We start from the raw sequence: 25,699 nt of genomic DNA, 5'->3' as shown, positions 1-25,699 counted from the left end.
CTGAAGAAGCGTGCATTGCAGTCTCTAGTATATCTCTTAGCGCCGAGCGGCCATCGTTGACTTCCGGTCAACTCTTGGATGCGCCAAGAGCCACCAAGCGTGAACACGTACATACTGTTTGATAATGAATTCCAGGTCGGCGATGATTGCAGAGAGAGGCTTGGCCTTGCATCCCAGCTCGTGGCACGAGTGACCGTGCCGTGACCCTGGCTGACCTGTGCCGCTGACCCAATCCCCCGCAGGCCCCCAGCCTTGCCCGACCCACGGCCCACCCACATACGATATAGGTCACATCTCCTCGCTTCATTCATTACAGTGCCCTCCACGGGTGCGACCTCGTGCCACCTGGCCACACCGTGTGGCCACATCCAACTGGGGGCGCACAATATTGCTACCGAATGAATAGTCAACTCCTCCCAGGCGCCTAGCTGACCAGAGTCCGTAAGCGGCTCACAATGTGCTCATTGAACAGTCGCCAAGGTGTTGCATGCACGTGGGTTTATGTTCGCACGCGTACAGTGTCTGCACGAATGCCAGGAAAAGCCGTGCGGAAAGGCCCTAGCTTCTTTGGGGCGCCTCGTGTTGCGCCAAGAGCTCTCGTACCGAGCTCTTCAGCTCTTGTAATCTGTAAATGCTCCTGCCGTAGCAGCCACATCTGAGCGAGGTGGCCTACTGCCGTTGCACGGAGCGAGGCTTGCGGGCCTGGTTCGGGCAACTGCGGTGAGGAACAGGAAGGCGGGCAACGCGCGCTATAAGCTGAGGCAACAGCATAAGGAGTTTAGGCGTGGGCTCGTCCTTGTGGTGTGCCGGATCTATGCGCAAGCTCCCTGTGTGCATGCCCTTGTACCATAGTGTCCACAGCACTTATGAAGCGCACCACGCCTTGCTCTATGAGTACAGGATTCGTGGCCCCTCGCCCACATCGCGCCCATGCAACGCGTAGCGCCCGCCTGGACACCGGTGCGCCCGGCCTGGGCTGAGCCATGCGTGCCTCACCTGAGGTCGCGAGTGAGCTCCACGCTCTCGGTGGCCTCGCCATCGGGGGCCAGGTTGCGGAAGTACCTGCGCCACACAAACACACGGGCGGTGACACACCAGCAGCAACGTCGTGGGGTTGGACGGGATTGGCGGGGTGGCGGAAGGGGTGGCGCTGCGCTAACAGACATTCTTGCCTTCTAAAAACTCAAACGCTGAAGTGCCATATGCACAAGAATGATGCAGGCGCTCAATGCCATACGCACGCGCTGGCCACGGACTGCACGATTGAGGACAGGCGGAAGGACACTGGACTTTGCTCATGGACCAGCAGCGCACTCACTTGATGACGGCGCGTGTGGGGGTCAGGAAGTCCAGCGTTACGAAGCCGTGCGCGGCCTCGCGGCGGGCAGACCAGGCAGGCTGGGTGTCAGGGCAGTACTTGCCAGACACGGGGTCCCGGGTGGGGCAGATCTTGCCGCCCGCAATGTAGACGAGCGTGGCGTTGGTCACCACCGGCCGGGTGCAGTTGGAGGCCGTGTCGTAAGAGGTGGGGCGGGAGAAGCGCGTGAGGCTGTCGGAGTCAGCGAACTCGGTGTTGAGGCCCACGCCGGCGTTACCGGCGGTCAAGTACACGGTGCCGCAGGCGTCCTCGGTCTGTGGTGTGCAGGCAGTTTAAGACGGGGTGGGGTTACTTGGCGTTCGTCGGAGGCAACGCGAGAGGAATTGTCGGGCGGTGGGGATGCGTGATTGGAAGCAAGCAGGAGCAGCGCAAATCGGTACACGAATCGACCACGAGGCTTGGCAATATGTAAGGGGCCCACCTGGTTATAGACCCTGGAGCGAAGCCGCATGGGTTGCAGTGGGCGACAGCAGCAGGAAGGGGGAAAGGGGCGCGAGCGTGTCAGTGTGCGAGGACAGTAACAGCGCCGTGCCCACTTGCGTTCTCCAGATTCACATGCGACCACTCATCTCCATTCATGCCCCTTTGCCGACACCAGCAGCATGCCTGAAACCCGTTCGCAAACCTATTTCCAAGGCACACGTGCTTTGTCCAAAACCCCACTCCGAACCCGCCCGCACGCCCGTACACACTTGAGGGTGCGCTCGTATCCGTGCACGTGGCCGTGCAGCGCCACGTTGACGCCGTACTTGTACAGCAGCGGCTCCACCGCCAGGCGGTGGCACTCCAGCTCCTTGTAGTGGCTGCATGCGCGTGCGCGGGGGTTACATTCATGCGTGCGTGGGGGCGGAGGTGGGTCCTGGTGAGATGGGTGAGGTGAGGGATTGGGTGAGATGGTGAGGTGAGGGGGGTTTGTGAATACCAGCCCAAACTATCATGAACCAAACCAAGCCAAACTAGCGGAGCACAGGCAGGGGGCGGATAAGGCAAGATCCAGAGCATCCAGGCAACAGCTCTGGAAGATGGCGGGGTTCAGGACTAGTCAGGATGTTCCGGGGTAACGGGGTTTGCGTTATCTTGATCAGCGGGATTCCACCTGTAGCGCCTGAAGACCCACCTGACGAAGGTATGGTACCTGCGGAGCAATCCCAGGCGAAGCGGGCGAGTGTCATAACAAGCGGTAACCTGACAGTTTCCCGGTCGCGGAGGCGAAGCCCATACCTCTTCGGCCTTTCCGCCCACCAGCCCCATCGCAGCGCAGCCCTACCCGGCCCCCCGCCCCGCACCCGGCCCAGCTCCCTGCCACTCACCAGGGCGCGTGCCACATGGCCACCACCCAGGGCGTGACGCTGCGGTCCACGGAGGACAGGTCGCGCACCAGCCAGTCGTACTGGGGCGTGCCTGCAGGCGGGGGCCGGGCAGGGAAAAGACAAGGGGTGGATGAGGAGTGGAGCGGACTGAGTGCGGGCCCTCTGACTAAGCCTTTGCTGTATCGCCCACACGTAGCGCATGCCCAAACACCCGTGGTTCGCACACGCATGCCATGCAGAAACAAGCAACGTCAGCACACCCGGTCAGCAGGTCTTCAGCACACACCCGGCACGAAATCAACGTAGGGACTGATGGACACCATATGCACGGGGCCCACGTTGGCGCTGTAGTAGAAGGGCGTGCCCTGGCTCTTGCTGCGGGGGGTGGAGTCGTTGGAGCAGCGGAGAGGCCGTACGGCATAGGCAGCGGAACGTAATGTTTGGGCGGTGCGCATACACAGCGCGGCCCGTATGCACACGAGCCTGACCCACGACCCGAGACTACAGTACGTGCCATGCCCTTGTTCGGCCCCATCAAATGGTGCCTCGCCCCGCCCCGCGCGCCCTCCTGCCCCCACCTGTAGGGAGAGTTCCACCCAAAGCGGCTGAGCCAGGCCTTGAACATGGAGCCGTCCAACTGCAGCTCCATCTCATGGTTGCTGCAGGGGTGTGGGGAGTGGGATGCGGAGTTGGGTGGCGGTGGGATGGAAATGGAGTTGGGCGGGGGCGGGGGAATGGGAGTGCAATGGGGGGTGGGCGCAGTGTGGCGGCCACAAGGCTGAGTTGGGATTAGCAGGCGCCCGTGGTGACACCGATGGTGGTGCCGATACGACCCACAGCCCCAACAAGTCACCCCAAAGCCCTCCTCCAATCCCCTCTCCCACTTGCATCCACTCGCGCAACTCGCTTGCACCTCACCCCTGCGTGGTGAGCACCGGCACGCGCCCGGTGACGCCCTCCAGCATGCGGCCCAGCGTGTCCCAGCGCGGCTGGTAGCTGTAGGTAAGGCCGTTGGACACCACCGGGCCGTAGTTGAAGGCGCCTGCAGCGGGCACACGGGGCCCGAGCGTTGCCACTCAACAGGTACATCACAGCAGATGCATAGCCGCATGCAGCTGCCAAGCAGGAACCCCTGGTGCGCTGCTTCAGCCCTGGGCCCTTGCCCCGCCCACCTTGCCCGCACGCCCACGCAACGCTCCGGCGTTCCCCAATCCCACATCGCTTGCGCTCCATTGAACCCCATCCTCACCCCCATGCCCCAACCCTCCTCCATGTGCCTGGCCCCTCGGTCGCTCTTACCGCGGAAGTCAAAGATGTTGGCGTAGGCGAAGTCGCCCACAATGAGCAGCAGGTCGGGGTTGGACAGACCCATCTTGCGAATGGTCTCAGTCGCGTTCACGGAGACGCTGACGTCCGCCATCGAGCCCTGCAGAGCAGCGCCAGGCCAGGCCAGGTCATCGCTGTGCTCACAGGCAGCCGGTTGGGTGCTCGCCACGGGTGCTCGCTCAGGGGCAGCATTGCAGCACTCAGATTTGGGCGCCAGTCCTTACTAAGCACGATCAGGAGGTCAGGCGGCGGGGGCGCCGCCTAACTACAATTGCCACAACTGCAGCTTACGATGCGCACGGGGAAGGCTCCCTTGCGGGGGGTGGTCTTAAAGGAACGCACAGCCGAGTCCTTGCCTGCAGGCGCAGCAGAGATGGCAAACACGACCGGTGAACTGACACGCTTAATCAACAGCATGTTTCCTCTCGGATCCTCGTAAGCCGCCAGCCACGCACCGGCTGAAGCCTTTCTGCCTGCCTGAAGTCCTCCTGCATGGGTGCGCCCGCGCGCCCTCGCCCGCCCAACCATGGCACGCCAGCCCAGCCCTGCTGGCACATGCCTGCCCCCACCAACCCACTCACCCAGGCTGTAGTAGTAGCGGGTGGCGGACTTGAGGCCGGTCAGACGGGCGCTGTAGATGCGCCCGCTGGTGTAGTTGAACTGGGTGTTGTCCGACACGCCCGTCACGTTAAGGCTGGCGGGGAAGTAGTAGTCCTACGGGGCAGGGTGTAGCATTTCCCATACAGGGAGTGGACCTTGTTTGGCAAAATGGGGTTACGAGGCTGTGTACAAATAACGTCCTTACCAAACCCGGGTCCTAAGACTGGGTCTCCACACCCAAGCCCCGCATGCAGTAGCTGCAAACCACACCATACCACACCACACCACATCACACCACACCGACCAGAACCGAACCGACCTGGGTGTAGTAACCGCCGGCGCCGTACGCCCGGGCCTTAAGTGAGCTCCTGGAAGTGCCGTACCGTACCACTGCAGCGGCAGACAGGAAGCCATCGCAACATGTGCCGCCACCCGATGCGGGTGCGTGAAACGGCACGAGGACAGTTAGCGCGCCCGCTTTAACACTCTTTCACCTTGGCACTGGGTCGATGCTATCGCACCTGCATCGTAACCATGCTTTCACGCTAACACGCACACCGGCCCTGTATGGCCAACCGTAACCCAGCTCACCATCGGAGCCAGCGGGCGCCATCGGCACCGCCGCGCACGTGAGGTCGTTGCACACAGCCGAGTGGCCCACCACCCAGCTGATCACCACCTCGCCCGCGCTTTGGTAGGTGACCACGACCTGTGAGTACGTAGTTGCTTATGTCAGCGCATGAATGGAGTGGTGGCTGGGTGGAAGTAGTACGCGGGGGATCAAAGTGCAGGTGGGGCGGCGGTGTTTGGGTGGCGGCATAAATGCGGTTGCGGGTGCGTGCGTGGGGGACGGGCGCAGCACATGCATGGCCGCCACTTTCCGTTGTACGGACAACGTGCCCAGATACGCGTCAATAGGGGATTTCTCGCCCTCACAAGCAAGAGGTGCTAGCACTGGTGCACTGGTGGGTGTTCCTGCAGGCAGGGCAACGAACCTCCACGGTTCCTGCCGTGGTTCCTGCTGCGTACCTGCTCAGCCTTGCCCTCCGCCGGGGGCTGCAGGTATGAGCTGTTCTTGGGCAGCGCAAAACCGCCCAGCTCCGCAAATCCCGTTGCCGCCTCCGGCTGCGATGAGCCATAGAGCGCCGCAATCTCTGGGTGGCGCACTGCACGTACGCAACAAAGGCATTGCGTCGGGGTCGCAACATGTCGACGCGACGGCAGTGCGCACAGCGGCTCGGCAGCGAGCTGTCCCACGCCTGTCACGAATTACCCGCCAACATCACCCATGTCGCTTCGGTCGCCTCTGCGAAACGCACCGGTGATGCCAGCGTGCGCTGCGCCGAAGAGCGCCAGCGCTGCGGCAATGCTCAACACACTCCGTGACATTGTCGCTGTTTATTACAAGATGTATAACCTCGGCAACGTAGTTCACGGTGCGCCTGCGCGGAGCGACGCAAAATTATAGGATCCACGACGTTTGGCATATCGGTTGACAAGCATATGCTGGTGTTCTTCCCTTTCGCATGCTTCCCTGGCACGCTTACCATTCATTCTACACTTGCAATATCGCCCATGCGAAACAGTACGAGCTATATTCCGGGGCTTCGGTTTTCCGTACTCGAGTACGGTCCGCCGGGCAGCCAGCCACAAAACTGCTGTACGTCTGCCGTATCGAGCGTGCACGACACGCTTGTAGCATGCCAGCTTTGGAAGGGTAGGAAAGGGTGAGAGGATACGTATGCGGGTAGATGCGGGCTGGACGCGGCCGACAGTAGCAGGGCGACAGCTCGCAGCCCTAGGGAGTCTCAGAAAAGGCTGGTGAAGCTGAGTCGAGCAGGGAGGCTTTCACGGGCTTTCAGCTGACCTGGGCTGTTGAGCAGGCTGCCACCCAAGCTGCCACCTGCAAGGCCACCTATGACCTTAAGATGTGGACCAGGGCTGCCTTGTAAGTTCACACATACCTCAACGGATCCGAACGGATTGCGTCACAGTTAACGTTAAGCAAGATACTTCCGCCCGAGACTCCATTCCCAGCTGCACAAACGGCATACCATGATTGCCATCGGTTGGGTGGAAAAACGTGTGCATGCGTGTGGGGCGTCTGTGTGAAGTGTGTTTAGGCCACGGAATGCCCAGGGGGCTTGCAATCCGGCAATTGCAGGCTTGGTATCCACAACCTTCCATCCCAGAAGTGTTGACATGGTTAGGTCCATTACAGCAGAAGAAACGCATGCCGCATGTCCTTCACGCCCAACCATTGCATCAGCCGCAACAGGAACAACCTCCACGGAACCCTCCAACCAAAACGCACAGCGCAGTGAGACTGTACATCATACTTGTGGCAATACGCATAGAAAACATGCCCTTTATCTCTGTGGACCGAACCCATGGTAATGAATGGGTTCTGAGTCAACGTGTGGACATAATAAGTTCACAAGAAGCCCGGCCGTTGGACCAATACATGCGGCTGATCTAACGACAACGGCAACCACCGCATCGCCCAAACCGAGCAAAAACCTGCTTAGATGTCTGTGTCAATGTGTCGGCCTTCCTCTTTGCCACACCCTATTATAGAGCCGCGTGCCCCCATCAACTCCTCACCGCCCCAACCGTCACCACCACTGTGCCCGTCCCTGCTCCCACAACAGTCATGCTTGCTGCCCATGCTTACGCGGACTGCTGCGCCTGCTGCTTGGCCTTCCACGCGTCCATCGCCGCCTTGGCCTGGTCACGGTACGGCTTCTGCTGCTCCTCCGACATCCCCTTCCAAATGGACCCCAGCAGGCTCGCCACCTGAACAGGGGATTCGCACAAGGCCACACGTGTTGCTGTCATGCCTTCAAGCTACCGGGGCAAATCCGGCTACACGGTGCCCACACACAACCCTGCAGTTTGCGCTTTGCTTCCCCTGCCCCAAGCCAGCTCCAGCTGCCCACCCCGCCACCCGTACGTCCGTACCCACTATGCATTGCACCTGCCGGCCCACTCCCCAACGCACCTGCGCCATGGTCTTGTCAGGGTTCTGCGCCTTGATCTCGGGACGCTTGGCATTGGCGAACGCGATGTAGGCGGTCACGGGCCGGGCGGCGGCCTTCTTGGCAGCCAGCACCTCAGCCTGAAGGCAAGGGGTGTGTTTGCGCGTGGAAGTGTGAGGTTGGCAGGCTTGGGTGGTAGTCGTTCGGCAGCAACATTAGCAAGAGGCAGTCTTGGTTCGCCCTTTGGAAGCCATACGTCGGGGCCATGAGTCGCGTGCAGGTGCCACAAGTAGGACGGGCTTGATTTGCGGGTTGCGCACAAGCGCCGGCAAGCCTGCCCGCTTGGCGGGAAGTGACCCTTCGTTTCCCTTGACTCCCATGCCCTGCCTGACCTGCACCAACCCCACCTCACCCTCTTGGCATCCACTTCCTTCTTGCGCGCGGCAGCCTGCGCCTCATACGGCGCCCGCTCCAGTGCCGAAATGGAAGCCCACTTGTCGCGGACCTTTGACCCGAGCTCAGTAACCTTCTTGTCGGGGTTCTCGCTGCGCACTTGCTGGAAGATCGCCTTATAGAACAGGTTGTAAGCGCTTGGCGCGCGCATCGCCTTCGGCTTCTCCACCTTCGGCGCCTTCTCCGCCTTCGGCGCCTTCTCCGCCTTGGCGGGCTTGGTTGCCTTCTTAGCCGGGGGCGCGGCATCGTTGCTTTCCGAGAAAGACCGAATCACCATGGCCCGGCGGGCGGGCGCGATGGCGCGCGGGACAGTGCGGAGAGCAGCGTAGCGCAGCATTTTGGTGTCGGAGAGCTAAGTTCGATTTAGCGAAGCACACGTATGGGTGCGGTAGTCACTGAACTGAGCGTTTGCAATACGTCGACACCAAGTGCGCGGAATGCAGGCAAAGATTTCAGACCGGCAAATTCAAACGGGATGGGGCCGCTTTTGTCAATGCATAGGGATTCACCCACACGGTGGCTCCTTGAACATTTGTCTTTGGCCTGAGCGCTGTGAAGTATGCCAAGAGCGTCTACATGCGCGTGACAGCTTCGGAGAGGATGCCCAGCTCGATGCGCTGCGCGCCTGGGCGCAAAATAGACCTTTCCCTGCCAGGCCTTTGCCAAGAACGTCTTTAAATCAGCTGATTCCTCGTGCGCGTCGCCTGGGACGTCACAAACATGAAGAGCCCACCGGGGATTGGGGCAGAGCTTCTCAACATGTTTGGAGGCTGCACCCAGTTTATTAAAACGGCTACCTGCCCGCTGTGGTGAGACAGGGACATATTGAGGGGGGAATGTGGATTGCGCTGTATTTGGGCTTCATCCGTGCCGTGGCGCAGCCGAGGGCATCCCTCTTGTCTGGTGCGCACCCTGTTCGCAGTCACCAACTTTGGGTCGACGCCAGCAGCTTCCCGTGTGGCTGCACCTTTTGCGAGTAAGCTACATGGAATCTCTGAATGTATGCCGATCTGCATTTTTTATGTCGTGGTGCTGTGGTGGGGCCGCGTAGACCGCAGCCTGCTTGCCTGCCTGGCCTACCCATCTGTGCTGTACCCCGGTTTGCAACTTCAGGGCGTGCGCCATAGCAACGCTGGAGGGCCCCGGGATCCACCAGTCGGAGTGCCCGCAATGCAAGCACAAGTACTGGAAGAAGGACTTGAAGCCCAACCACACGTATCGCAACATTCTGGAGCAGGCGAGGCTGTTTCTCGGTTTCTTAAGTAAGTGTTGTGCAGCCGCAGCGAGTCCATCTGGGTACGGATGAGTTGCAACGCACATACAACTTTAAGATTGCATCGCGTTCTTGGCGGCAGCGATCTCTCGACTGATGTGTGGCTTGCTTGCCTTCCCATCCTGCTTCTACGGACAGCCCCGGTGGTGGAAAGGCTGCGTCCTGGCGCGGAGTCAATGGACACACAGCCTGGCGGTGACAGCGGCAGCGCAGGAAATGCCGTCCCTAAGGCGCCGTTCGGCCCAGACAGGCTTGGCGACGCCGGCGACGCGGCTGAATGCCAGCCGCTGCCGGCTGTTGCCCCTGCCGCGCCCAGCCCTTGCATGCAGCCACTCGCGACGGAGCACCAGCACCGCAACGCGCCGGAAGGAGGGCCGAGTGCAATGGAGGACCGTTGTGTATCGCCTATAGCGGCTATGGCGGTAGGCGCTGATGCCGGCGGTGCGGCCGCTGACACGGACGGCGCCGGAGAGGAGCAGGTGGCAAGCCTGGGTGCGGGACTGCGGCGAAGCAATCCGGGCATTCCAGGCGCCTTCGCGGCGGTTTGTGCGACGGCGGTAGCAGAGGTGTGGGGTGACAGGCAGGCGGAAGCGGGCAATCGTGGAAGTGTGGCGACTGCCGGCACGGTTGCGCCGGCGCCGGCAGTGGCGGGGCCGCTGGCGGAGGTTGACACGAATGTGCAGGAGGGAGGCCGTCAGCCGGTGGGGGCCGCGGTCGTGGAGCTGGACGCATGGGCCAAGCCACAGCCCCGGAGGCTGCAGCAGCGGGAGCGGGAACAGCAGCACGAGCAGCAGCAGCGACAGGCGCCGGGTGCTGACAAGGAGTATATGCCGGGTGTGGAGGCAGGCAGCGGCCCTGGCTGCTGCTCCGCTGCGGTGCTTCTCCGTGCCGGCGGCTCTGAGGAACAGCGCGGTGGCTCGGCGTCAGCCGGAACGCCCGTTGGCGACATGCCGGCGCAGCTGCGGGAGGCGGGCGCGTTCGCCTTCCCGCCGCCGGGTACCACGGGCAAGCCCGCGAGGGCCAGCAGTGGCAGCGCTGCCGCGCGGCGCTGGCGTCACCACGCCGTGCCGGCAGTGAACGGGTGCGGCGGCGGCCCAGGCGCGGGCATGCCCTGCGGGACGCCTGCTGGCGGCGCAGCGGCGGGGCGGCATGAAGCAGCTGGAGCTGTGGGCGGCAGCGCGCCTGCAGCAGGCGGGGCGGGGGCACCAGGGGCGGGCGCCCCTCAAGGAGTGCCAGTGCTGGGAACCGGCGTGGCCACACCACGCACCAACCTGTTGCCACCGCCCCGCTCCCAGCCGTGCATGGTCTGGCCCTCGGCCTACCAGGGCCGATGGCAGGGCTCCAGCGGCGCTGGCGGCGGCGGCGCAGCGGCCGCGGCCGCCCCCGGCGCAGCCGGCACCGCGCGGCCCGGCTCAGTCGTCAGCATCCGCCGCACTACGCCCAGTGTCAACAATGCCTACCTGCATTTCCACAGCGTACTGGAGGAGGGTGTGGACAAGATGGCCCGGCAGCCGGACGCGGTGCGCGCCGCCGCACACGCTGCCGCCGCCGCGGCCGGCGTTTCGGACGACTTGGCGTGGCGCGAGGCTGCCGCGGCGGGCGGCGACTGGCTGGCGTTCGACGAGGACGCGTGGCTGCGGCAGCTGCTGGCGCTGCCAGGGCCAACGGAGGGCGAGCGCGAGGCTCTGGAGTTCGAGGTAGGGATCGTGGACATGTTTCTTCAGGAGCTGGAGGAGCGCATTGACGCGGTGCAGGAGCCGCCGAGGCGGCTGCTGCAGGCACCCGCCGCCGCGAGGGCGGAGGCCGCCGCAGCTGCCGCGGCTGCTGCCACTGCAGCGGCGGCGGCAGCTGTACAGCCGCGTGTGGAGGCGTCTGGGGGGGAGGGCCCACTGCCGGCGGTAGCGCCGCAATCAGAGGGCCGGACTCAGCTGCAGGTGATGGGGCTCGAGGGCCACACGCAGGAGGCGGGCGAACAGGCGGTGGCTACCGCCGCTGCTACTGGGGAGGCCGAGGCAGCTGTGCAGGAGAGGTCAGGGAGGCCAAGCGTTCCGGCAGCAGGGGTGCAGATGGCGGCGGCGGATACAGCCGTCATCGCGGCGGCGGTACTGGCAGGGACGGTTACAGGAGCGAATGAGGCCGTGCTGGTGGGGCCCCGACCGCAGCTGCCTCTGCCCCTACCGCTGGCGCCGCACGCGCCGCAGCCGCCGGAAGAGCAATGGTTGCCGCCGCCGCTGATACAGCAACAGCAGAAGCAGCCGCTGGAGAGTTCCGCGCAAGCTGTCGTCTCGGGCCCGGAGGCACTGCCAGCGCAGCAGCCGCAAGAGCAGCAACTGGAGGCAGCGGATGTCGTCATGGCGGCTGACGCAAGGTCGGCCGAGGCGGAGCAGGCTGGGCCATCATGCGCAGCGGCGGCCCTAGGCGCTGCCGACGGCAAGGCGCCATGCCCTCCACCCTCCCGAAAAAGCGCTTTGGATGTGCAGCACGCGGCAGCGGTGGTGCCGCCGCCGCCGCCGCCGCTCCAACACCAGCACCGGGTCTCCCCGCTGCACGCCGCGACGGCAGCAGCGCGGCAGCAGGACACGGGCGCCGCCCAAGCCGGCGCTCGGGCCAAGCGCCAGCGAACTAGCGCAGGCGCCAGTGGCGGATCGGCCTGTGCAGCATCACCCACGCCCGCACCAACACGGCTAATAGAAGACGCAGCAACTGCCGCCGGCGCCGCAGGACCTGCCCCCGATGCCCCGGGCCAGCCAGGTGCCAAGTTGCACCAGCCGCAGCCGCACGACCTGCATCAGGGGCAGCAGGGCCACGGCCCGGCGGCCAAGCAGCAGGGGGCCGGCGGGAAGGGTCAGCAGGTGCCGGCCGCCAGTCGCCGGCACGTGCTGAAGAAGAAGCGGTCCCGCGAGGCCCGCCCCCAGGCTGCAGAGTTTGCGGGTGCGGGTGACGGGGCTGCGGCTGGGGCTGAGGCCGGCGTGCCGGCAGACACTCGCGCCCCTGACACGGCAGCTGGTACGGCTGCCGGCGCTGCCACCAGGGTGGCTGCTGCCGGTGTCACTGCAGCGGCACCTGCTGCTGCCGGCACCGCTCAGGCCGTGCCCGCCGCAGTGAACAAGGCAGAAGCCCGGCATGGCCCCGCTGCAGCGCCGCGCATTACCAGCGACCCTGGCAGCGATTCAGAGGAGGCGGCCCGCGCGGACGGCGTGCCCGCCCGACGGCGGCGTCGTGATGGAATGCGCGGACTGGCACGGCACCGCTCTCTGCCGCCTGCGCCTGTGCCCGGCTCAGCGCCGCCCCCGTCCAAGCAGCACCAGCAGCAGCCTGGCGCGGCACGGGCAGCCCGCCGCTCGGCCGCCGTCGCGGTACCTGCCGCTGCCGCCGGTGCTGCCGCCGCTTCCACTCCTGCTGTCGAGGCCGCCGAGGCGGCGGCTGCACTCCAGCAGCAGGAGCTGGCGGAGGCGGGCGGAGGCGGCGCCGGCCGGTCCCGGCGCGGGCCGGCGCGCACCAGCCACTGGGTGGTGGGCACGAGCCTGGGCGCCGACTCGGGTCGGCTGGAGGAGCTGGGCGCTCGCTTCAAGGCGGTGGAGGTCCTGCCGGACGTGGCGCCGTGAGTGCTGCTGCGGCTGGGGGGGAGGGTGGCCTGATGGCTAATGCATGGAATTGAGTTACACGCGGGCCATATGGGGCAGTTGGGGTACGGCGGCCTGCGGGCAACGTGTTGATGCCAGTATGTGGGGCGGGGTGGGCCTCACAACTCTGCGGCTCATCCGCCGTGTTAGTACGGTATCAATGTCTGACTCATACGCTGTCCTTTAGACCCCCGCTTTGGACCTCGATGGGACCGCCGCATTGTGCCCTAGCACACAACGGCCTAATTATTCTTGCTACCCCAACTTCATCACCCGATGGGCCCTCACAGGTCCATGACGCACATGGTCGTGCGGCTGCGGCAGGACCGGCGCGCCGAGCAGCGCACGCTCAAGTACCTGCGTGCCGCGATACGCGGCGTGTGGGTGGTGGGACTGGCCTGGGTGGATGCCTGCCTGGTTGCGGGGCGGCTGGTGCCGGAGGCGCCCTTCGAAGCCACGGTGCGTGTGTGTAATGTTGGATGCACGGGCGGGTTCGAGTTCAATGGCCGTTGCACGCATGCAATGCGTGGCTTGGCTGGATGCCGTGGATGGGTGCAGGACTGTGAGTATTGCAATTTCACTAGCTTTTGGAGAAGGCTTCAAGGGGCCGGTGCAGCTGCGTTGTGCGTGTTACTGTGGCCGTGTAGATTGGCGTCCACGGGGGCGGGCTTCGCGCAACGTTTGTCCGTCAAGCACAAAGTGGAAGGGGTGTGGTGACTTACCTTGCCTGTGTGCCGTGCTTTACCGCAGGGTGACCTGTACCACACCGGCACGCCCGCCCTGACACGGCAGATGCGGGTGCGAGGCGAGCCCATGTCGCTGTTCTCGGGCTTGTCCTTCTGCACCGCGCACTGCAAGGACGTGGGTGAGTGCCGTGCCGGCCGGCCGCTGCAGCTCACTGCGGGTGGGGGGGGGGCGTATTACCCGAGCGTACCTGGGGGGCATAGCACAGCTTGATGGCTGCAGATGGCTATCGGACGTCCTTGTCAACTCCGGGAACATGGATTGTAAGCTTGATGCCGCGGGTCGTGAAGTTGCGCCGCCCTTCTTCCTGTTTCACAGGTAGCTCCAACCTGCCGCAGCTTGAGGCGCTGCTGCAGGAGGCCGGCGGCACACTGGTACAACGGCCGCTGCCACGGGCCGCTGTCACGGCAGCGGCGGCAGCAGCACCAGGCTGCTGCGGCGGCGGGGCAGTGGCACACACGAGCCTGGCCGCCTCCCTTTTCGGCGGGGCGGCAGGAGACGACCCCTACACCGTCAGCAGCCGCGGCGGCAGCCCGGAGGACAGCGGCAGTGGCGGCGGCAACGGCTGCTGCTTTGCCGGGGCGGCCGGAAATGCGCCCGGCGCCATCTCGATCCCGCCGGTGGTGGTGCTGGTGGTGCGGGAGAGGGGCGGCAAGGACAAGGACCTGAGCGGCCTGGTGGCGCGTGTGGCGCGCGAGTGGGGCTGCCCGCTGGTGCTCACCACATGGGTGTACGACAGCGTGAGTCTGTGTCGAAGGCGGGCCTCTTGCAGTCGCTGCAGAGGAACGTACGCAGCGTTCTGGACTGCCCCGTGTTGTGTTGCCAGACTCCTGGCGTGCCTGGCCTGGTCCTGGGATCTTTGACGCTCGAGGTCGTACAATGGTGAGAGGGTCACATCTCAGCTTGCCCTGCCTTGTGTAATGTATCCCACAGATCTCGCACTACAGCCTGTTGCCGCTGACGGGGAACTACGTGGTCCACGGCGGCAAGCAGGCGCAAACGCAGCCGCCGGCCCTGGTGCTACCGCTCCTGCAGCAGCCGCTGCACCACCAGCAGGAGGGAGCCGCACAAATGACTGACAACAACACAACGGGTTTGACATAGACGTACATAAGTCATGTTAAGGAGCTGATTTGGTATTGTGGAAGGGACTTGTTACTGGAACACTGGTCAAGTGAGCGGGTCAGTGCAGGCGTGTCGAAGATTTCTGGCGCAGGATGTTAAGGCAGTCGTTGGCCCCGCACTAGCTACTGTACGCGGGCAGTGCCTTGCGCACACAGCAGCTGGTGGATGATCCTTGCGTATTCTGAGTGTGCAGGAGAGAGAAGAGAGACTGAGCCTGGACACGTACGTGTTGTGGTGCTGAACCGATGTGCTAGCAAGCCCTACCGTACGCTGGTGCTGGTGGTGTGCGAGAGGGCCTGGGGGCGTGCCCCCTGAGCTCGAGGGTACCACAAGATCTCTTCCAGCACCTGTGAGACTTTTTGGCTGGTAGTCCTTGTAATCCTTCAGTCCTTGTCCCGAGTCAAGTTAACGCTCGATCTGCGCTGCGCATGCGGTGCGTACAAAATATCAACAGCGCCGCCTTCACGAGCCTGACGTGGTAATCTGTCAAAACCTTATTGCTTACGTCCACCCGCTGCTACCGGAAGCCTTCCTTTATCATAAGCCAACTTTGCGTTGACTAGCGTGCTCTTCAACACGCCTTGTATCTATAACATATAGCATCGCCATAAGATACGGAAAGGAATGAAGATGTTGGAATTTCGCCTGAAGCTGGGCACCGGAGCAGACTGGGAGGCGCTCGGACCTATTCCAGAGCCGTGTAAGCGAGAGCCTGCAATCCTATCGCGTTCAGCAAGGAGATAGCGCTTATGTCTTGCAAGTCAAGCGGACCGCACTGGTGCTATTATGTGCCCTCGCAGTTCCGTTCTCCATCGACGCGGACTGCACCACTTTGGCTTTTAAGCACTACCTCAGCCACAAAATCCTAAATGGGGTCTTCGAGCCTGGAAACTTTCAGCTTCGGCTGCAGGGCTGCGACAAGGAGCTGGAGGACGTCGCTGACGCCGGCCAACCCACCACTTCCACGCACCAACCCCAGCTGCGGCGGCTTGCCAGCCAGGGCGTGTGCAACGGCAGCGTGCTGCAGCTTGACGTGTGTGCGGTGCGTCCGGGAAGGCAGGGGTCAGGCAAGCTGAGCTGAGCGGCAGGTGGAGCCAGGGGCAGTTGTGGGCACTGCTGGCACTGCGTGCGGCTGTGTGGCTGCGTGCTGCTGGGTGTCAACCACGCACACCAAGTGGGGAGTGTTTCATCGTCGCTTGCCCCGGCTGCTGCTTGCCATGCATGCGGTCATTGCAGACTGAGGAGGAGCTGCAGCGGTTCCTGGACGCAGCGGAGGAGTGCGGCACGGCTAACGAGCTTGGGCACGTCGAGGAGCAGCAGGAGGCGCAGACGCCACCAGCGGCAGGTGTCGATCCGCGGCAGCGGCACGCAGCAGAAGGTAAGCTTTCATGGTAGGGGGTGGGGCATGCTTGTCTCCGCCGGCCGAGCTGCAACATGGTCCAGGGTCTACCTCCACAGCCACAATGCCCTGCCTGCTCTTTCACACCCGTTCTGCTGCACCATGGCCCATTACCTTTGTCGCGCAGGCAGTGCGGCGGCGGCGGGCGACGGGCCAACCGGGCGGCCCAGCCTTGGCATGATGCACACGCCTGCGGGCACGGTGGGCACCTTTCTGGACGATGAAGACGCGGACTACCTGCAGGAGGACCTAGAGGCGCTGGTGCAGCCGGCGGCGCAGCGGGCTGGGGAGGAGGAGCTCGATCACTTAAACGTGGCGGCCGACGGCGAGCCTTTTGAGGCCGAGGACGCTGAGGACTTTGAGGCGCATGGCAGGGAGTTGCGAGGAGCAGGAGGCGTTGTGGGGGCCCCTCAGCAACAGCATCCGGCCTTCGCGGCTGCGGCGGAGGGGCGAGAGCAGGAAGGTGACGACGAGGACTGGGGCGACATGGGCCTGCGGTCAGCCGGCACTCGGACCGCGGGCCAGCCCGAACGGCGGGCTGCGGTCGCGACGCCGGCGCGGAAGCAGCAACAGCAACAGCAGCGACCGCGGGCTAACCTCCAGTCAGCGGCCAAGCGGGCGCGCAGGGAGGCGCCGGAAGAGGAGCTTGACTTCGTGTCGGGGTCAGCGGACGAGGGCGCTCAGCCCGCCCAGCAACAGCAGTGCACGCATGGCGCGGCGATCGTCGGCGGCAGCACCAGAGGCGCCGCCGCGCCTGCACGCGCGGCGGCAACGGGTGCTGCCACTGCTGCTGGCGCCGCCGCACCTAGGTCGCAGCCGCCGCGACAGCCGGCACTTGCACGGTCTACGGGACTGCCGGCGGCCATGCAGCCTGCAGTGGACACGGGCGCATTTAGCGCCTACGGCGGTGGCGGTGGCCAGCAGCGAGCCTCAAGTGGCTTCTGGTCGCTGGAGGAGGTGCGTTCGCGCGGCATGCTGTTGTAGTGGTGCGTGTGCGCGGGCGTACTCATCTTTGTGCAGACAACGAGCTTGGTATTGGATTCTGGGGCTTAATCACTGCAACTTGTTGTGCTTCTTCGCATCACATGGTGCATGTTATCGTGAGGCCCATGCGATGACTTCCTGACCTGCTTCCTGCCTTGCTTGTTGGCCTATGGCTTCGTTGTCGTTCCTGTTTGCTCCAGTCCCCGCCTCATCAGCGCCTGTCCCCTCGTTACCATGCGCCCGGCTTACGCACAGACTGAACGCCTGGTGGAGTGGGTTGACTCGCACGGCGCGCGGCAGTGGACCATGTTCGTACAGCTGAACACCGACTTACACAGAGACGTGGTGAGCCTGCATATGTTACGGGCTGTGGCTGGGTGGCGGGCGTTTTGCGCCGGCAAATAGTTGGCATGCCTGAGTGGCTCTCTCTCCCGCTGACTGGGCGCTCTGCTGCTGCTGTTACTGCTGCCTTTTTGCTGCCTGCTGTCGCGTGCTGCTCACGCGCTACACACGGTACTCATGCCCTCAGGAGCAAGTGAAGATGAAGTGGCGTAACCTCAAGAACGCCAGCAAGAAGCGCTGGACCGTTGCGCGGAGAGTACCTCCGCCGGACCTGCGGGCACGCATCGACGAGATTGTGCGTCGGGACACTTAGGTGGCTGCATGGCTGCCTGGGTGGATGTTAGATGGTACGTTGGTATGTACCTCATGCGCGGGGTGGCTGCACGGGGACTCGGGGAGGGGTAGCGCACAGGCGTTCCGGGAGTGATGAACTGCATTTGATACGGTATGTGCGAGAGACAGAGGGCAAGAATTGCTGTTGGCTGTTGGTGACGCGGCACGACATTCGAGTGGCCAGGACACGGTCAGTGGCGCGGGCAGTCAGTTGGGGACTAGGGCACAGCTATATGGGTAAGGTATTGACGAACTAACATATGAGGCACGCAAAGTGCGTGAGCTGTTTCGCTGGCTTAGATGTGTGTCACTGCTCCCGCTTAATAGCTGACGCTTTATCCTCGACACAACGCATGAGAATGGTTCATACTTGCACGTTGCGCTCTAATGACGCCTAGTCCTTGCCGAATCTGAGTCTCTGCATTAAAGGAGCATGTCCCCGATACCTTGCGGGTCGCTTCCCAAGAACTACACTGGCGTTTCCATGACGGACAAGTGTTCCCCGGTCACGGGAAAAGGGGCTCAGCCCCTCCACAGTCTGAGGCCGAAAAACCTCATCGCCCGGACATAGCCGGGGTCGGTTTCCACAGGCACATAGCCAACCCAGGTGCCTAGCAATCGCGATGCCACAGCAGAGCCAACCGCAGCCAGACACAGCACAGTTGTCAACAGCCGCACTACTTGTCATGCCGCCACGCACGCATGCCCTGCCAGCCCCACCGCGGACCGCTACCTAGACACCAGCGGCTCCTCAGCCTGCGCGCTTGCGCCGCTTCTTGGGCGGCGCTGCGCTCTCCTCCTCCACGTGGCCTTTCCCGCCCCCTCCGCTACAAGATGCGCGCACGCGCCCCCGCTGCTGCCGCCGCCGCCACCGCCGCTGCCGCTGCGCTGCCGCCGCCGCCGCCGCCGCCGCCGCTGCCGCTGCCGCTGCCGCTGCTGCTGCCGCTGCCGCTGCCGCTGCCGCTGCCGCTGCCGCTGCCGCTGCCGCTGCCGCCGCCGCCGCCACCAGTCTGCCGCCGCCGCCGCCAGTCTGCAGCGATGAAGGTCGCTTGTGCCCCAGCAGCATCTCTACCAGCGCGTGCAGGATGTTGGTTGCGGAGTTGACGTCACGTCCCTGCACCGTCGGGAGGGTAGAGTGCGCGAGTCCCACTGAGCCCACGACTAAGCCGTCACCCAGCCGTCACCCACTGAGCCCCACTGAGCCCACGACTGAGCCCCACTGAGCCCCACTGAGCCGTCACCAGCCACCCAGCCGTCACCCAGCCAGCCGCCCACCCAAAGTAAACTCATTACACCGTCCCGCAGTGGTTGCACACTTGGACTTGGTGAGCAGTGAGGCCCCCCCCTGGTACGACCGCCTGCAGGCAGCGCTTCCCGTTGCCGAGCAAGCGCCGCCCGCACTTCGCACACACCTGGGAGGGAGGGGGCAGGAGTACAGTGTGAACCTTGCTGGCTACCCGGCAACCTGTGCACAAGCCCCATCCTGTCCACCCAACCACCTGTCTACCCATTTCAACCCGCCGTCTGCTCTCATCATGCCTGTACAGGCGATGTCACGTGATGTGTAGAACTCATCCAAGTACACCACCAGGTGCGCGTACTTGTCCACCAGCAGGCGGAGCAGTGCCCGGTTTGGGCCCCGCCCCAACCTGCTGATGCAACCGCCATGACCAGTGGTGGCGTTGCCCCAGCCAATAATGACCTCCTCCTTGGGCCGCGCCGTGTGCTCCAGCACCTGTACCCGTGGCATTGGTGTAGCGTCAGCGCAATGCAGTTGGTGTGGATGCATCTGCTGGCCCCCTCCCCTCAACCCCCACCTTCTGCGTCCGCGCATGGACAGTCAGGCGCCACAGCCGCTGGCCCCACTGCCGATAGAAACGGCGCAGGGGCCACAGCCCGTACTGTTGCACCGGCGCAGGCGCAGACCCGGCAGCCGCCGCCGCGTCCACGCGACCTCCAGAGTAGAGGTAGCGTATTCGCAGCTCATGGTCAGCTGCCGACGCCACCCGCGCGCTGGGTATCCCCGCCTGACAGCGCTTGAGCGCCGGCTGCTCCTCTAGCCGTGCCTGCTGCCACAGCCAACGGCCTGTCTAGCCTGTGCAGTGGCGGTAGCCAGCGCCAGACAGCCGGGTAAAGCAGGCGCGCTGCTGGCGGCGCCGTTCTGTTGCAGCACGCTGATGCATGTGCTGGCGCGTGCCCCGCCACCCTCGCCTCTTGCCCTTCCACCTCCTGCCCCCCTGGCGCCGCCACCTCCGTTTCTGCCCCCGCCGACGCCGCCGCTGCTGTCGCTGCTGCCGCCGCTGTTGCCGCCGTTGTTGTCGTCGCCACCGCCGCTTCCGCCGTCGCTGCAGTGGGGGCTGGGCAGGCCCAGGAGCCTGGCCATCTGGGCGACGCCAGACGTGCGCGGCTTGTGGCCGGCCACTGTAGCTGTGCGGTGAGAAGCCTGGCATTGACCCGACACAGGCCACCAGGTAGTTGCCGGGATCAACGCCCACGATGTGCACGGCGCTAACGGTTGCCAGCTCAAGACAGCCAGCGGATCGCCAGCCGCGACCACGCCCGGCAACGCTTGAGGGGCCGTAGCTCAGGACGGCGGACGTGGGGCGGGGGAGGGGGGGCGGGCGCGGGCTTGGGGGGACCGGGGCGGGGCGGGGTGGGCGGGTGGGCAGCGCACGGTGCCATGGCCGCGTGGCAAGGTAGCACGTACGTGGTGTTGGTGAGTGACGGAAAACTTGCCTCGCACGTGGACTTGCCATGAGGAAGCGTGGTGGGAAGGACGAGTTGCATGCATGTTAAATTGCATTGCCGCGTCGATGCTGAGACGCATTTTGTTGCGATTGCGTAAGAGGGAGCTGGGGTGGGAGGCAGGCCGCTGCAGGCCATGATACGGTACCGGTGCAGCGGGTGTCGCCGCGGCTCAGCTGCTGCTAGCGGCCGAGCTTGGGGCGGCGCGGGCGGCGCTGCGTGTGTGCGCCAAGCTGTCCTGCGCCAACCTGGCGGGAGATAGCAAGGCGGAGCTGGAGGCGCGGCTGCGGCCCTGTCGCGATGGCTGCGGCGGGCGAGTGACCTGCTGCGGCAAGCGGTGCATTTCAGTGTGCGGCAAGGGCACCAGCGGACCAGCCTTATGTGTGGCGAAGGCGGCGGCGGGAGCTGGTCTGGGTCGTCTGGCTGGGGCGTGGCCGCGTGGGCGTGGCAGGCGGGGGGGGGGCGTGGCAAGGGCTCTCGCAGCTGAGGAACGCGTAGGCAAGGTGCGCATGCATGTTGAGTTTACGGCACGGGCTTGTTGTCCGGTATGGTATGCTTGCATGCTACTTCTGGATCTGGAACCGAAACTGGCGGATGCAGGCGGATATGCCTGCTATGTGCGTGGCTGCGGTGTGTTGATGAGCGCAGGGGTGGTGCTGTACGTGGCAATCATGTTGGTGGTCACAAGGAGGCGTCAAGGAGACCGTGGGGCATGTAGTGCCAGCCAAGGTGCCAGCCTGCCAGGAGACACGTGCTGTCGCTGCCAACAGACGCGGAGCTGCGAACGTGCTTACATGCGCCGTGCCCGCATGTTGAGGTTTTGAGTTGATACCGTACTTCTCGCTCACGCTGGTAGTTCACACAATCTATCATGCACACGGCCTGCACCCATACGCAAACCTCCAGCCCATGCCCATCCCGATGCCCATACCTGATTGGGTTACATGTTGCACTGCCGCCTTCTCGTCAAAATGATCCCTTTCCATGTTCTATGCGCATACCGAGCAAATCCTCGAGACTGCTGCGAGACCTCCCCGGGCCAACCGCGTCCCTCCGCGACTCTCTCATGCTGACTGAGCCCTCGTGCTGTGCCTGCCGCGTGGAGCCCGAAGTCGCTCGAGATGCTTTTGCTTAAGATTTCTTACCCATAGTCTTGACTGATATGTAGTAGGATATTGGCACAAAGGGGACAGGCCTGCGAGGGCTGTAAACAAAGCTGTTTTGTCACGGCTATCTGCAGCTGTGTAGGGCTGCATGTGATATATGTCATGAGCAAACTACAATTTCGACTGAAGCTGGGCACCGGAGCAGACTGGGAGGCGCTCGGACCTATTCCAGAGCCGTGTAAGCGAGAGCCTGCAATCCTATCGCGTTCAGCAAGGAGATAGCACTTATGCCTTGCAAGTCAAGCGGACCGCACTGGTGCTATTACGTGCCCTCGCAGTTCCGTTCTCCATCGACGCGGACTGCACCACTTTGGCTTTTAAGCACTACCTCAGCCACAAAATCCTAAATGGGGTCTTCGAGCCTGGAAACTTTCAGCTTCGGCTGCAGGGCTGCGACAAGGAGCTGGAGGACGTCGCTGACGCCGGCCAACCCACCACTTCCACGCACCAACCCCAGCTGCGGCGGCTTGCCAGCCAGGGCGTGTGCAACGGCAGCGTGCTGCAGCTTGACGTGTGTGCGGTGCGTCCGGGAAGGCAGGGGTCAGGCAAGCTGAGCTGAGCGGCAGGTGGAGCCAGGGGCAGTTGTGGGCACTGCGTGCGGCTGTGTGGCTGCGTGCTGCTGGGTGTCAACCACGCACACCAAGTGGGGAGTGTTTCATCGTCGCTTGCCCCGGCTGCTGCTTGCCATGCATGCGGTCATTACAGACTGAGGAGGAGCTGCAGCGGTTCCTGGACGCAGCGGAGGAGTGCGGCGCGGCTAACGAGCTTGGGCACGTCGAGGAGCAGCAGGAGGCGCAGACGCCACCAGCGGCAGGTGTCGATCCGCGGCAGCGGCACGCAGCAGAAGGTAAGCTTTCATGGTAGGGGGTGGGGCATGCTTGTCTCCGCCGGCCGAGCTACAACATGGTCCAGGGTCTACCTCAGCCAAAATGCCCTGCCTGCCCTTTCACACTGCACCATGGCCCATTACCTTTGTCGCGCAGGCGGTGCGGCGGCGGCGGCGGCGGCGGGCGACGGGCCAACCGGGCGGCCCAGCCTTGGCATGATGCACACGCCTGTGGGCACACCGGCTAGCGCAGACGTGGTGGACGGAGCCGGCTACGAGGAGTTTAAGCGTCTAATACACATGCAAATGCGTTTGGTGGCGCCATACATCGACATGTGCAGTGGCAGCAGCGAGGACGACGGTGAGGGCGAGGGTGGCCTCCCACGGGCTGCGGCCGGCTTGGGGGCCGGGCGCGGGCGTTCCGGCACAGGGCGCGGGCGCGGGCGTTCCGGCTCAGGGCGGGGGCGCGGGCGTTCCGGCACAGGGCGCGGGCGCGGGCGTTTCGGCGCAGGCCGAGGGCGGGCAGGTGCCAGACGTGGCCGCTCGCAGCAGGGAGCGGGGGCGCAGCATCAGCAGGAGCAGCAGTCGCCGCGGCCCGGGGCTGCAGATCGCACAGCGGGCAAGCGGCCCCGCCAGGATACGGAGGACGAGGGCGCTCAGCCTGCGCGGCAACAGCAACGCACGCATGGCGCGGCGGTCGGCGGCAGCACCAGAGGCGCCACTGCTCCTGCGCGCGCGGCGGCAACGGGTGCTGCCGCCACTGCCGCTGGCGCTGCTGCTGATGCTGCCGCTGGCGCTGTTCTCTTTCCTGTCGCTGCCGCTCGCGTAGCCGCTGGTGCTGTTGTTGCCGCTGGCGCACCAAGGCCGCCGCCGCGGCAGCAACAGCAGCTGGCCCTTGCGCGGGGTGCAGGTTTGCTGCCGGCGGCTATGCAGCTTGCAGTGCACACGGGCGCGTGTAGCAGCGGTGGCGGCAGTAAGCAGCCGTACACCAGGTGGCTGCCGGCGGAGGTAGGTTTCGTGTGCCGTGCCGCTGAAGGGGCGCGTGTGCGCGCAAGTGGGGTCGTGCTTTGGCAGACCATGCACATGGAATTACTAGTTCGCATCACATGCTGCCATCTGTGCTACCAAACTTTCCTTGAGATCCGCCCGGCATCCGGCCGACCTGCTCCCTGCCTTACTTGGTGGCCTGTGACTTCTTTGTCACAGACTACACGGCTGGTGGAGTGGTTGGAGTCGCACGACCAGCAGCCGCAGTGGACCGAGTTCCCGATCCAGAACACCGACATCGACAAAACAGCGGTGAGTACCGTACCGTACGTGTCGTGCGTGTCGTGCGTGCGCCTGGCCTCAGGCAAGGCCACCTACGCGCGTGCCTTTTGCGTATTATGCGTATGTTGCGGGCTGTGGCTGGGCGGCAAATACTTGGCATGCCTGGGCGGCTCTCTCCCGCTGACTGGGTGCTCTGCGGCCGCCTCTGTGGCTGTCTGTCGCTTTGTGCCGCCTACCTGCTACACACGGTACTCATGCCCTCAGGGCCAATTGAAGATGCAGTGGCGTAACCTCAAGTTTGCCAGCAAGAAGGGCTGGACCGTTACGCGGAGAGTACTTCCGCCGGACCTACGGGCACGCATCGACGCTCTTGTCTTGAAGGTACAAGCAGGGGCAGCGTTCGAAGGTGCAGGCAGCAGCAGCGGCCGCTGCTAGTACTGTGGTGCCACCGGAGGAGAGCAAGCAGCAGGGCTACATTGCTACGGCTTGGATGCCTGCCAAGGACGGTTTGGAGGCATTGAGAGCTGCAACGGGGGCCAGTGCAACCATTGCGCGGGTGGACGTGTTAAGTCATTATGCCGGCAGTGCATTTCCGCCGGCACAGGCGCACGTCTTGACTTGGGTTTTTGGTGTGTGTGTGTGTGTGTGTGTGTGTGTGTGTGTGTGTGTGTGTGTGTGTGTGTGTGTGTGTGTATGTGTGTGTGTGTGTGTTGGTGTTGGGGGCTCACGGCATCTTGGTGATGTTAGCACTACTTTAAGTACCGTGACGTTGCACCGTGCCGGCGCATTGCCTACCTGCAGGAGGAGCTCAAGGCGCAGCAGATGGCGGAGCGGCTGCAGCTGCTGGGGACACACGGCGGGGCTGCTGCTGCCGGGACGGACACCTCGTAACTGAGGCGGACGTGTCGTCAGTGTCGGTCGATGTCACAGGACAGCAGTGACTAGGTCCGAGCACCACATATCTATCTGTGAGCGGACTGCGTGAGACCTTTTGTCCTGTGGCCCTGACGCTAGCAGCTAGGGCTGCACGTACTGCTGATTAGGAGTGGTTACGCATCCTTGCTGCTTTTAGCCTGTGAGAAAGGCGCGAGCAAGACGCATGTCGTGCATTCGGTAGGCGCACGTAGATGACAGTGACGCCTGGAAGCGGCCGCTCCGGTCCCCCCAGTTGGTCCCCTCCTCTTCGCCCCTCGCCTGCTCTAGCGCCCAGAGCTCCAACATCTTCTCGCCCGGCCAGAGAACTGATGTCGTGATAGGAGGGAGGATCGACGGCAGAAGTGCCCTCTAGAATGTTGAAGCTGCAATCCGTGGAAAGAGTGTTGACTGCGTCGCGGTAGGGGGTATGGTCAGGGAAGAGGCGTGGGGTAGGTAGGGTGCAAGCGAGGTACTGCGAGCTTTGTGCGGCTTTGGGAGCGCGAGATGGCGAGCCCAAACTGCTGTCAGGGAGGGTGAGCCCGAATTGGCGTATGGCCACGAGAGTGCCACGTTACAGTGGACAACGGTGACAGATGATGCCGGCAGGGCGTGTGCAAAAGCGCAGGAGGCGTTGACGTATACGGGGCCCTTGTGAAGGGCTCCGCTGACAGGACTCTCTACCTTGCATGCTGGCACGAAAAGTTGGCTGGGGCCTGGGCCATTGCGGCAACGGTGGGAACCAGGTGCTAGGCTGCTAGGTACCCGGCAGAGGCTGGGGCTGAGCGTCAGAGTCTCGTTAGGTGCCATGACACGCACAGCGGGCGGGCGGACGCAATGCTATGTTTGATCTTGTCGCAGATCATGCACGTGTTATACATATGTGCAGCATTAGTTGCGTGTCAACCAAAGC

At 64.0% G+C, this 25,699-nt stretch overlaps 7 protein-coding genes across 8 annotated transcripts; 4 read left to right on the top strand and 3 right to left on the bottom strand.

The window, feature by feature from the left end:
- Window positions 1-51: 51 nt before the first annotated feature.
- CHLRE_16g672250v5 (uncharacterized protein) lies at window positions 52-6,413 on the bottom strand. Its single transcript, XM_043071188.1, has 17 exons — window positions 5,934-6,413; window positions 5,644-5,780; window positions 5,206-5,323; window positions 4,934-5,004; window positions 4,596-4,728; window positions 4,306-4,370; window positions 3,988-4,114; window positions 3,607-3,730; window positions 3,267-3,347; window positions 2,975-3,063; window positions 2,689-2,779; window positions 2,496-2,513; window positions 2,071-2,181; window positions 1,800-1,812; window positions 1,319-1,632; window positions 997-1,062; window positions 52-715 (listed from the first exon to the last, which is right to left on the bottom strand). Exons 1-17 carry the CDS (start codon window positions 6,001-6,003, stop codon window positions 670-672), a joined length of 1,674 nt encoding a protein of 557 aa, XP_042916165.1. The 5' UTR covers window positions 6,004-6,413; the 3' UTR covers window positions 52-669.
- Window positions 6,414-6,531: 118 nt separating this feature from the next.
- Window positions 6,532-8,457, bottom strand: CHLRE_16g672300v5 (uncharacterized protein). Its single transcript, XM_001695861.2, has 3 exons — window positions 8,005-8,457; window positions 7,616-7,732; window positions 6,532-7,410 (listed from the first exon to the last, which is right to left on the bottom strand). The coding sequence occupies exons 1-3, from the start codon at window positions 8,380-8,382 to the stop codon at window positions 7,285-7,287; spliced, it is 621 nt and encodes a 206-aa protein (XP_001695913.1). The 5' UTR covers window positions 8,383-8,457; the 3' UTR covers window positions 6,532-7,284.
- Window positions 8,458-8,553: 96 nt separating this feature from the next.
- CHLRE_16g672350v5 (uncharacterized protein) lies at window positions 8,554-15,201 on the top strand. Its single transcript, XM_043071190.1, has 8 exons — window positions 8,554-8,854; window positions 8,968-9,021; window positions 9,159-9,307; window positions 9,457-12,919; window positions 13,232-13,400; window positions 13,692-13,806; window positions 14,004-14,425; window positions 14,619-15,201. The coding sequence occupies exons 1-8, from the start codon at window positions 8,766-8,768 to the stop codon at window positions 14,787-14,789; spliced, it is 4,632 nt and encodes a 1,543-aa protein (XP_042916164.1). The 5' UTR covers window positions 8,554-8,765; the 3' UTR covers window positions 14,790-15,201.
- A 92-nt stretch (window positions 15,202-15,293) lies between these two features.
- Window positions 15,294-18,309, top strand: CHLRE_16g672400v5 (uncharacterized protein). Its single transcript, XM_001695752.2, has 6 exons — window positions 15,294-15,510; window positions 15,611-15,852; window positions 16,047-16,188; window positions 16,337-17,166; window positions 17,449-17,538; window positions 17,723-18,309. The coding sequence occupies exons 1-6, from the start codon at window positions 15,435-15,437 to the stop codon at window positions 17,846-17,848; spliced, it is 1,506 nt and encodes a 501-aa protein (XP_001695804.2). The 5' UTR covers window positions 15,294-15,434; the 3' UTR covers window positions 17,849-18,309.
- Window positions 18,310-18,311: 2 nt separating this feature from the next.
- Window positions 18,312-20,343, bottom strand: CHLRE_16g672454v5 (uncharacterized protein). The gene is made up of 4 exons (XM_043071194.1): window positions 20,080-20,343; window positions 19,686-19,954; window positions 19,418-19,603; window positions 18,312-18,982 (listed from the first exon to the last, which is right to left on the bottom strand). The coding sequence occupies exons 1-4, from the start codon at window positions 20,249-20,251 to the stop codon at window positions 18,620-18,622; spliced, it is 990 nt and encodes a 329-aa protein (XP_042916162.1). The 5' UTR covers window positions 20,252-20,343; the 3' UTR covers window positions 18,312-18,619.
- Window positions 19,864-21,459, top strand: CHLRE_16g672453v5 (uncharacterized protein). Its single transcript, XM_043071193.1, has one exon. It carries the CDS (start codon window positions 20,046-20,048, stop codon window positions 20,304-20,306), a length of 261 nt encoding a protein of 86 aa, XP_042916163.1. The 5' UTR covers window positions 19,864-20,045; the 3' UTR covers window positions 20,307-21,459.
- A 324-nt stretch (window positions 21,460-21,783) lies between these two features.
- On the top strand, window positions 21,784-25,649 carry CHLRE_16g672450v5 (uncharacterized protein). 2 transcript variants are annotated; one of them, XM_043071192.1, is made up of 8 exons: window positions 21,784-21,957; window positions 22,058-22,299; window positions 22,485-22,626; window positions 22,763-22,966; window positions 23,516-23,613; window positions 23,812-23,904; window positions 24,139-24,255; window positions 24,676-25,649. In XM_043071192.1, exons 1-8 carry the CDS (start codon window positions 21,882-21,884, stop codon window positions 24,763-24,765), a joined length of 1,062 nt encoding a protein of 353 aa, XP_042916160.1. In that variant the 5' UTR covers window positions 21,784-21,881; the 3' UTR covers window positions 24,766-25,649. The 2 variants fall into 2 exon arrangements, with proteins under 2 accessions (XP_042916160.1, XP_042916161.1); XM_043071191.1 differs by having other exon boundaries at window positions 22,763-23,613.
- The last annotated feature ends 50 nt before the right edge of the window (window positions 25,650-25,699 follow it).

The sequence above is a fragment of the Chlamydomonas reinhardtii genome, chromosome 16 (assembly GCF_000002595.2).
Source record: "Chlamydomonas reinhardtii strain CC-503 cw92 mt+ chromosome 16, whole genome shotgun sequence".
Lineage (NCBI taxonomy): Eukaryota > Viridiplantae > Chlorophyta > Chlorophyceae > Chlamydomonadales > Chlamydomonadaceae > Chlamydomonas > Chlamydomonas reinhardtii.
This window is presented reverse-complemented; position numbering and strand designations above follow the sequence as displayed.